This window comes from Rhinichthys klamathensis, unplaced genomic scaffold, assembly GCF_029890125.1.
Source record: "Rhinichthys klamathensis goyatoka isolate OS25496 unplaced genomic scaffold, OSU_Roscu_1.1 h1tg000650l_1, whole genome shotgun sequence".
Classification (NCBI taxonomy): domain Eukaryota; kingdom Metazoa; phylum Chordata; class Actinopteri; order Cypriniformes; family Leuciscidae; genus Rhinichthys; species Rhinichthys klamathensis.
The window spans coordinates 1-11,546 of record NW_026607094.1 but is presented as its reverse complement, the minus strand read 5'-3'; the positions used below and the strand labels follow the sequence as shown (position 1 = coordinate 11,546).

Genomic DNA, 11,546 nt, shown 5'->3' with positions numbered 1-11,546 from the left:
ACTGTTAACATTAAATATTCTGTCCTGGATGAAGTTCCTGAGAATTTTATCAGACATGATAACGATTCGCACCAATAACGATTTGTCTTTTGCTTCTTTGGAGTAGGTTGTGATATATTTTTCTGATGACTCTGATTTAAATGAATCCTGTTATAAATGAAGGACTAGCCACGTTACACCGCGTATATACTGCGCATGCGCCGACTGCAGGGTTGCCGCTAAAACCAACGGTCTACAGTGAAAGCGCGCGAAACTTCAGTCATTATAATATGACGTTGTAGTTCAATCGCAGTATAGACACGGTTCAGACGTGAGAACTTCACTCCAGTTTTTACTCCCTCCTTCAATGCTTTTAGTCTGGCTAATATTTCCACAAACTGTCTGAGAAATAAACTTTTCCTGCTTGATTTATATTGCTGGTTTATCATGTGAATTGTGTTCGAGTTTAAAATAAATCAAATAACTTAATTGTCGACTCGTTTCTTTGGCTTGTGAATGTGTGAGGAAAAGAGTTTATTTAGCGCTTCCGCAGCGCGCGCCTCTCTCGTCTCGTGCTCGAGCGCACGCGCAGATGATCGTGCACGCGCTCCGGTGCCGATGTCATCCACCCAGTTTCATCTCGCGCTTTCAAATAAACCACAATGTGAGTATAAAATAATATGTGCATTTGGTTTTGTAACAGAAATGCATGGATGTTAAATATGTGAGGAATGCTGTAATTCACTGAGCTTGAATGGGCAGTTTTGATGGATGCCTGAAATCTTAAAAGTTTTTACTGCATAGCCTTAAATTAGGCTATGATGGACTGAGTTAACGGGACTTGGTAATGTTGCAGATTAATATTAATATATTAATATTATATATTTTTATATTTTGCATTGAGAAATAGACTAGTTCAAATAAATGTTTTATGACAGGGATGTGTGTGATCGATGAGGGTGTTTCGGGTTTAAGTTTCTCCGCAGTGCGGTGTGTGTGTCTGAGAGAGAGAGAGAGTGTGTGTGTGTGTGTGTGTGTGTGTGTGTGTGTCTCAGAGAGAGAGAGAGTGTGTGTGTGTGTCTGAAAGAGAGAGAGCGACTGTGTGTGTGTGTGTGTCTGAAAGAGAGAGAGAGAGTGTGTGTATGTGTGTGTGTAAACCAGGACCAGCTGAAAGTTTCTATTCTTGGCTTTTCTCAGGGACTCTATTTATGATGCAGCATTTTCTCTCATAATTCAGTTTTCATTTTTTTTTTTTTTAATTAGTTTAATTATTAGTAATGAATAAATGTTTGTGTTTATTCATTTTAGTCCTAATAATTGTATGGAAGCCCATTCCTGCTCAAAATAAATAAAAAATGCTTTTGGAAATGAAATAAAGTCTAAATGATTTTTTTTTTTTCAAAGTCATAATTGACATATCTCATAATTTTTATGACATTATGACTTTGTGTTACACTTTATAATGTCATAATTAGCTTTTTTTGTCATGATTTTGACTTTTCATCTGATAAATGACTTTTTTATGTCTTAATTACGTCTTATTGAAGCATGATTTATACATATTTTTTTTTTTTCAGAAATGGATGTTCATATATAGTTACAGCTCATTGATACAGTGATTGTTACAGTATTTCAAACGCCTCATAGAAACTGTAAACGTACAGTTTGAAAAGATCCGCATTCTGGTGAAATCAGTCCATTTCAGTTATTCTTGTAATCTCACATTGCTAGAAATATATCTTACCTGTGATTTTGCTGGCAAAACACACGTTTGTTTCTGTTGCATTCACAAGGATGTGGCAAATTATTGATTATTTATGTTAACATTTTATTTTAGTATTTAGTGAATGTTTACACATTTCATTGCATAAGTTAAAGGGTTAGTTGATCATCCGTCATCATTTACTCGTCAAACCTGTTTGTGTTTCTTTCTTCTGTGAAACACAAATGAACATTTTTACAGTTTTTTTGTCCAATGAAAGTCAATGGGGTCCAAAGTCATTCTTCACAATATCATAAAGTCATACAGGTTAGTAATAGTATTGCAATGTCAATATACACCAAAATCGATGTGTGACCGAGTATTGTGTGTGTTTCCAGGAGTGTGTGTGTTCTGTCGCTGCTGCTGTCGCTGCTGTCGCTGGAGTCGCTGGCCGTCAGCGTCGGGTCAGATATTCCTCATCATTATTAACTAGGGGTGTCACCATTCCCGCATGACACGATACGATACATATCACGATACGATATTATTGCGATACTCCAAATGTACTGTTGATTAAAATGCTAAATTTGATATTACATTGTGTGTGTAAATAAATATTCTTGGACTTTGGTGCTGAAACCCAAAGCACAGACAATAGAGACACCAGAATACACACATTCATGATTCTGAAGCTGAAAATACTGAATTATTTTAGACGAATATGCTTGATCTCGGTCTCTGACTAGATATGTTACCAGTAAAAAGTGGCCAACGTTATTTTAAATATAAGACATTTGGCATTATCAGGACACACACATATTCCCTCATTACATTATTATGCATTATATTCACTCACCTAAAGGATTATTAGGAACACCATACTAATACTGTGTTTGACCCCCTTTCGCCTTCAGAACTGCCTTAATTCTACGTGGCATTGATTCAACAAGGTGCTGAAAGCATTCTTTAGAAATGTTGGCCCATATTGATAGGATAGCATCTTGCAGTTGATGGAGATTTGTGGGATGCACATCCAGGGCACGAAGCTCCCGTTCCACCACATCCCAAAGATGCTCTATTGGGTTGAGATCTGGTGACTGTGGGGGCCATTTTAGTACAGTGAACTCATTGTCATGTTCAAGAAACCAATTTGAAATGATTCGAGCTTTGTGACATGGTGCATTATCCTGCTGGAAGTAGCCATCAGAGGAAGGGTACATGGTGGCCATAAAGGGATGGACATGGTCAGAAACAATGCTCAGGTAGGCCGTGGCATTTAAACGATGCCCAATTGGCACTAAGGGGCCTAAAGTGTGCCAAGAAAACATCCCCCACACCATTACACCACCACCACCAGCCTGCACAGTGGTAACAAGGCATGATGGATCCATGTTCTCATTCTGTTTACGCCAAATTCTGACTCTAACATCTGAATGTCTCAACAGAAATCGAGACTCATCAGACCAGGCAACATTTTTCCAGTCTTCAACTGTCCAATTTTGGTGAGCTCTTGCAAATTGTAGCCTCTTTTTCCTATTTGTAGTGGAGATGAGTGGTACCCGGTGGGGTCTTCTGCTGTTGTAGCCCATCCGCCTCAAGGTTGTGCGTGTTGTGGCTTCACAAATGCTTTGCTGCATACCTCGGTTGTAACGAGTGGTTATTTCAGTCAAAGTTGCTCTTCTATCAGCTTGAATCAGTTGGCCCATTCTCCTCTGACCTCTAGCATCAACAAGGCATTTTCGCCCACAGGACTGGATGTTTTTCCCTTTTCACACCATTCTTTGTAAACCCTAGAAATGGTTGTGCGTGAAAATCCCAGTAACTGAGCAGATTGTGAAATACTCAGACCGGCCCGTCTGGCACCAACAACCATGCCACGCTCAAAATTGCTTAAATCACCTTTCTTTCCCATTCTGACATTCAGTTTGGAGTTCAGGAGATTTTCTTGACCAGGACCACACCCCTAAATGCATTGAAGCAACTGACATGTGATTGGTTGATTAGATAATTGCATTAATGAGAAATTGAACAGGTGTTCCTAATAATCCTTTAGGAGTGTATAGTAGTTTAATGTAGAACTGACACTAAAACTTTGAAAATTCGATTTTTTTTCTCATACCGAAATTTTCATTTTGGGTGAACTATCCACAATACATATTGTTGCATTTTAGTATTGCGATATATTGCACACAATATATTGTTCCACCTGTTCTGAACCCTGCGCTGGCGACGGCAGGATTGAACCCGTGCCTGTGTCTCCCGCAGCCCCAGTAACTCGTCCAGCGGTCTCTGCACCGCGTCTGACCAGTGTCTTCAGTTCCAGCTGGTCTGCAGGACGCACGAGTACGAGGTCAGACTCACCAAATCAAAACCTAGAGAATCAACAGTGCTGGGGAAAGCTACTTTTAAAAGTAATGCATTACAATATTGCGTTACTCTCATAAAAAGTAACTAACTGCGTTACTTTTTAAGAAAAGTAATGTGTTAGATTACTCTTGCGTTACTTTTTCTCACCTGGGCTGGACTTGCTTGTTTTTGTTTTTTATAACAACAAATGTTTTTGGTAAATGTTAAGACCCTTCACACCAAAAGTGAAATGAATAAGCCTTAAGGCCTGTTCACACCGGGACGAATTTCGCGCGCGATATTCGCCGACGTTTAACGCCTTGCGACTAAACTAAGGGCGCCAATGTGAGTGTGCACACCGACGTGGAAAACGCCAAGCGTGAAAGCGCCATTTTTTTTAAAAACGCCTCTGGTTCGTTTTTTTGGTTTGACACACCGCGTCAAAAACTATCGGACCAATGAGATTGGCGCTTTTGCTCACGAGTCTGGAGTTACAGTAAAACACAACTTGGGGGCGCTCAAACACAAAACGGTCTTGCCGAGCACACATACGTAACGGCGAAGAAGAAATACGCCAAGTAGCGTCTACACTGCCGAGGAGAAATAAGACGAGGAAGATGCAAGGCCAGATGAATGTAGAGCTGCTGGTCTCGTTGGTGTCGGAACATAAAGAACTATATGACAAACGCGACAGCGACTACAAAAATCTTGATTAAAGAGAACTGTTATGGAGTGGTATTGCAGAGCTAATGGGCGCCATCTAATGTCAGGGAATGAATTTGCATGTTCACTCGGCTCATCGTCAGCGAAAATCACTTGGGTGTGAACACAAAAAACGCGTTGAAAAACGCTGACGAATAACGCGCGCCGATATTCGTCCCGGTGTGTACGAGCCTTTAGGCTGAAGGAAATGCATTGTCAAGAAAATGTTAAATAAAAAAATGTACGTTTACCCATTCAAAGAGATAGGAGCTGCACTTGCATGTTTCAAAGATGGCCGTCGAGTGAAATGACTTGACCCTCATCCTTCCTTGGGGTCATATTGAGCCGGAAAATATTTTAGAAATGGTTTACAAATTGAGTGTTCATCAGAAACCACAAATACACACACACAAACATTCGAGTTTTGTAGTCACTTTTTTGTTTTGTGGGGTCAAATTGACCCCTTCAGGAATGAATGGAATGTGAGGAATGCTTCAGTAACATAGAAAAACCTAAAAATGCTCAAAATTCAAACTAAAAATGCTAAAACTTTACCAAAAAATTATTTTATAATGTCTACATGTGTATCTGAATGCACACTAAATGAACTGGCTTTAGGACCCAGCGGAACAGCTCCTCTGCTCCATAATATAGCTATAAGTCATGAAATATCACATTATATTATTATTATTTTCCACAAGAGGTCAGCAAAGACTCACAATGTAAGCTATTTTGAGCTGAATTAAAAGGGTTATGCATGAAATTGTGAGTTATTTTGAATGTAAGTTGAAAGAATGTGAGGAATGTGCTCAAATGACTAAATTACTATTTATTTATTGATCAAATCTAGTCATTTAAAGGTAAAAAAAAAAAAAATCCCAAAAAATTGCATAAGAAATAGAAAAAAATATTATCAAAATGAAATAAAATAAGCTTTCTGGACAAAAAAAAAAAAAAAAAAGTATAATTTTAGAGTCATTTTGACCGGCGAGGGAAAGATGAAGGCAAAAGAGACTCTGGTTGAATCTGAAGTCTGATAAGTGTGATGTGTGTGTGTGTGTGTGTGTGTGTGTGTGTGTGTGTGTGTGTGTGTGTGTGTGTGTGTGTGTGTGTGTGTGTGTGTGTGTGTGTGTGTGTGTGTGTGTGTGTGTGTGTGTGTGTGTAGGTGCGCCGCTACTCGTCCTCGCGCTGGGTCTCCACGGACGCGGAGGCGTATTTCCTCGGCGTTGGAGCCGCCATGGCCTTCAGACGCCTCTATCATTACATCTCTGGAGCCAATAAAGAGGGTCTGTGAGAACGTTCATATCATAAACGTGCTGTCAGGTGACGCGACTGACACAGCTCTGTGTGTGTGTGTGTGTGTAGGCGTGACGTTTGAGATGACGGCTCCGGTGCTTGTTGAAGTTCCTGAGGAAGTGAAGATGTGGGAACCGGCGATCTACACGCTCAGCTTCCTGTTGCCGTCAGCCTATCAGGAGCGTCCGCCCACTCCCACCAATGAGAAGGTGACGTCCAGAGGCTCCACCCATTTTGTTTCAGTCTATGGTAGCGACATGGAAAATAACACTGCAATATTTATTACAATAATACATTTAGTTAAATGCTGCAGTTGTATTAGTATTAGTATTTAGCACTGCATTAGGTTGACAGAATTAAAACTCATTTGAACAAACTCTTTCCCCGCCATTGAAGGAATTTCTGTGTTTTCACTGTTATACGGTAGGGGGCGCTATTACACATCTCCTGAAAGAGTACTGATCAAAACACATGCGAAGAAACAGAAACAAGCGATCTCATATGTAAGCAGATCGCAGATGCATATGTAAAATAAAGCGATCATCAACATTAAACGGCATATAAATCAAAACTGCCTAATGTTACTGAATGAATTGTCGACCCAGGACGAGCTGCAGGACTGAAGCATTAGGGCTGTTGATGGACTCGATCGACTCCATCTGTGTTTTCATCATCGCTCTGAATTTGTCCGGATGTAGTCTTTGAGCAAAAAGCGTGATTTTCTCTGCTTTTTGCTCAATGTTTTTCACCTTTTTGTAATGAAACTTACCCACATTCAAGTGTTGATCAAATTGTGGAACACACCTGTTGGTTTCTCTCTTCGGTTCCTCGTTTAGGTAACCATAGCTTTAGCCAGAAACAGATGTCGTCAGGTGTACCCAACCTTCCTTGAGTGTTTCGACCCTTAGGCCCTGTGTCCACCAAAGCGTTTTTAGAGCTGAGTGTGTATTTCAGCGATATCGACCGGTCGCCGAGAGTTGAAGAATGTTCCAATCAAGCCGTCCAATCACAGTGGAGGAGGGGCGGGGCCAGTGTTGGGAAAGTTCATTTTCGACATGAACTAGTTCAAAGTTCAGTTCACAAATTTTAAAATGAACTAGTTCAGTTCATAGTTCATACTTCAAAAAATGAACTAGTTCATAGTTCTTTTTTTCCATATATTGCTGCGAGTTTTTTTTTTTTTTTTTTTTTTTTTTTGCCACAGGCAGCCCATATACAACCACAGACAGCAATTATTTTATCGACGGGCAAAGTTTGCACAGAAATTAAAGATTTTTCCCCATCCTCACCGACCTTGTCATAAAACTCGTTTAAATGATCATACGACGCCTCCTCGCTCGCTGCTTTGTCGACTACAGCTGCTTTTTGTTTTGATGACGCGTGCGGCGGTGCGTGCGACACTGGTGGCTGGTGTTGCCAGATTGGGTGTTTTTTTCGCTACATATTAAGGCCTGTTTACGTGTGTTTTAGCCGGGTTTTCGCCTGGAAGGCTCTATAGAAATCTGGCACCCTATTGAACGAAGTTAATCTGAGAGAGCGCGCGTTCACAGACACCAGAATGAACGCGCGTTCACAGTAACGTTCATCAGGCAGTAATACAGTACGTTCAGTTCACGTTCGCCCCAAAATATGAACGAGTTCATTGAACGCGTTCAGGCACAACACTGGGCGGGGCCAATACACACCGACCAACCGCCACATTCTGCTTGTACAACATCAACAGACGACAACAAGAAGCATAATAATGGAACAAAATAATTTAAAACAAGAGCCAGACCAAATATTTTGCATTGTATGGACATTTGAATATGTAAACAAACTATCTGTGAAATGAGATACTAGTAACACTTTCGCGGATATTCCGTACCATAGCAAAGCGTCTCGACTGAAAAAACGCTCTCAAGCGCCCACAGCTAGCGTTTCCAGCAGAGCCGTTGGTGGACACGTGGCCTTAACCACAACACTCTCCAGTTGGTGGGGCGGCAGTGGTGGCCAAATCCCTGCCCATCTGCTCCTGGCTTCCAGCTGTTCCTCTCTCTTACTCCACATCCAGCATGAAGCTCGATCAGCCTCTTCTCCCATCCTACGAGCAGCTTCTTGCTCTCTCGTCCTTACCTAAAGCTGACAGCAGCCGAAAGCCTCTTCACCCTACCTCCACAGGGAAAAGCCATGCCTTCCATCCCTTGTCTTTGCACATGGATCAAAGGCTGATATTCCAAGGCCTTCCTCACAGCCCTCCTCCCATGGACCCGGTCAGCTCGATTAGGAGGATTTGTCATTTAAGTTAGACCGCCTTTCTTCTGTCCGGCCTCTTGGATCAACCGGCTGATCACTGGTGTGTGTTCCAGACAGCCTGAACAGCCTGGGATACCACCGTTCTAGATGGAAGTCTTGATGTAGTTATTCTGAATCATGTAGGACAGGTGGTCAACCTCCTTGCTTCAATATGAGCGTCACATGATACGTGATTTACTTGTTTGATTAGTAACAGACATTGAGCAAAACCTGAAAGACTTCATTTTGCTTTAGTTACATTATTTGTAATCCTAGTTTCCAATAAAAAAACAGCATGTGATGTGATGTCAGTGTGTGTCATGTCAGTGTGTGTGGTGTTCTTTCAGCTGTATTTCACGGAGATGCCCGACATGGACGTGTACGTGAGGAGTTACGGCGGCTGGATGCTGTCGATCACGTCTCGACTCCACACACACCTGCTGAGCCGAGCGTTGACCAGAGCCCACGCGCACTTCAACCACACACACCACTACGCCGTGGGCTACGACAGGTCTCAACACACACACACACACACACACAAACACACACACACACACCCACACCCACACACCTGCTGACCAGAGCCCACGCGCACTTCAACCACACACACCACTACGCCGTGGGCTACGACAGGTCTCAACACACACACACACACACACACCCACACACCTGCTGAGCCGAGCGTTGACCAGAGCCCACGCGCACTTCAACCACACACACCACTACGCCGTGGGCTACGACAGGTCTCAACACACACACACACACACACACACCCACACACCTGCTGAGCCGAGCGTTGACCAGAGCCCACGCGCACTTCAACCACACACACCACTACGCCGTGGGCTACGACAGGTCTCAACACACACACACACACACACACACACACACACACACACACACACACACACACACACACACACACACACACACACACACACCTGCTGAGCCGAGCGCTGACCAGAGCCCACGCGCACTTCAACCACACACACCACTACGCCGTGGGCTACGACAGGTCTCAACACACACACACTTTATTTGTTCCTGGTTTTGTTCTGTACTTTTATTCCAAAGAAATAGTGTTTTGCTGAAAACGTTTTAGTTCACACCACCCGTCATTTTCAGCTTTATTTCTTCTTTTTTTTTGCTTTTTTTTTTTTTTTTTCACATCTCATCAGTCCCTATCTTTTCCTAATTATTATTATTATTATTATTATTTTTTTTTTTTGTGTGTTATGTGCAATGTCTAAGGTGCATTAAAAGAGGGAGTATTTCAGCTTTATTTCTACAGCACTTTATACAATACAGATTGTTTCTAAGCAGCTTCACAGTAATAAACAGGAAAATAACCTAATCAATGATGCAAATGTTATTTATTTAGTAAAATGTGTGTGTGTGTGTGTGTCAGTCCTCTGAAGCTGTTGAACAGGCATAATGAGGTGTGGTACGTGGCTGAAGGAGAGCCGGTCTGCGGATCGAACCCGACTGACGCACACTAAACGGGTAACACAAACTTATTGAGACACGTCTGGCTGGAGTTTCACACTATATTAACTGAATTTCCTTCTTTTACTCTCACAGGAAGCAGATGAACGTGTGTGTGAATGTGTGTGTCAGAGAACACGTCCACAAACACCAGCCTGGCTGACACACAGATCTCCAATAATGCATGTGTTAGTGTTGTGTGCTCATCGACGGCTAATAAACTGAACAACTGCTGACACCTTTGTGTTTGTGTCTTTACTGCTTTGTGAAATATTGTATGACTATTGAAAGATTGTTGTGAAATATTGTATGACTATTGAAAGATTGTGTACTTTTAGTCGAGGCATTTACAATGTGACTGTGTCTCAGATGCAATCAACTCTATCTGAGTGTGAGAAAGTGTGAACCAAATGCTCATACAGACGTGTGGCCAATAGAAACTGATGGGTGTGAATGAGCAATGTTGTTTCTTTGTCAGAGTAGATTATATACTACATATAATATAATACACACTGTAACACGAGCCACCCTAACGACCGCTCAGCAAAATCCAACACTTTTTATGAATGTGATCAAAGAAACACTTGGTGGTTTAAAGGGTTTGAGTTTATTGATGCCGGACAGAGTTACGCAGCATAAAACACACGTCAGGCTTTGATTGGTTGAGCGGCGATGACATCACTCAGACCACGATGACCCTCCAGTGGACTTTAAATCTGCAAAACCAAACAGACGGACTAGATTGAAGATCTCATCAGTGAAATCACACGCAATTCTTTCTCTTTTATGGCGTGTGAGACTGTACAACCGTCCAGTTTTAGACGCTTCATTCTCAACATACAAAACTCGCTTATTTGAAAAGTCACAGAAATTTTGTTGGAAGTAATGCATTAATTTACACATGACTTGGAAAAAAGTAATTGATTACATAACTCACATTACAGAAAATATTAAAGGTGCAGACTGTAAGAATGACTAGTGGTCGAAATAGGTACTGCAGTCCAATTCAAAATATCGGAGATGGTGGTTTCTCCCGCCTCCACGGACTCGACGGCGCTCACACGGGTCGCCAGTTTGAGCATGTGCAACAGGAACGAGCGCAATGGACAATGAAAATCGGCAAATTGGCAACGTGCGGTATCACAGACCAAAACAAAAACAAAGATTCCAGCCTGGAAACACACATTTCAGAGTAAAATAACAAAGCCTGTAGAAGTGCTTTTCAGAGAAACGAGTACGTGAACTTAATATCTCTATATATATTGAGGAAACATGCTATGGTATTTTTATGTTTTAGTAGAGTGAAAGAGTTACACACAGCATCTTTAAACAAACTAAATATTTAAACAATCTATTTTACCTTGTCGCCAAATATAAAAATAAAAAGCTAATTCAAAATATCACTAGAACTATAACAGTATATCAATGATGGTATAATAACACTGGCCTGTAGTATAACTGCAGAATTCTTTATACTTGACATTTATTGACTCAAACAGACATCAAAACTACTTTAATTAGTGGCAGTCAGACAAATGTAGTTACGTCCGCGGTGTGAATATTGGAGGAGACGCACGTGGAAGAGTATGATTTCATGCAGCACTTTCAACACATTTATAAGACATTTTCAGCCTCTGATATTAAACGGATCGTATACCTCAGCTGCGGTAGCTCCGCCCACTGAAGCCACTACATCTGCGGTAGCTCCGCCCACTGAAGCCCCTACATCAGCTGTAGCTCCGCCCACTGAAGCCCCTACATC

The 11,546-nt window shown here is 41.7% G+C and overlaps 1 protein-coding gene and 1 long non-coding RNA gene across 2 annotated transcripts; one reads left to right on the top strand and one right to left on the bottom strand.

Annotated features, from left to right (window-relative positions):
* Positions 1-135: 135 nt before the first annotated feature.
* Positions 136-9,821, top strand: soul5l (heme-binding protein soul5, like). The gene is made up of 7 exons (XM_056241496.1): positions 136-643; positions 2,080-2,145; positions 3,947-4,031; positions 5,895-6,015; positions 6,095-6,234; positions 8,647-8,810; positions 9,708-9,821. Coding segments are annotated over exons 1-7 (669 nt in total). The 5' UTR covers positions 136-641; the 3' UTR covers positions 9,799-9,821.
* A 551-nt stretch (positions 9,822-10,372) lies between these two features.
* On the bottom strand, positions 10,373-11,540 carry LOC130076433 (uncharacterized). Its single transcript, XR_008805647.1, has 2 exons — positions 11,442-11,540; positions 10,373-10,500 (listed from the first exon to the last, which is right to left on the bottom strand). It is a non-coding gene; the product is annotated as an uncharacterized LOC130076433 (long non-coding RNA).
* Positions 11,541-11,546: the final 6 nt, after the last annotated feature.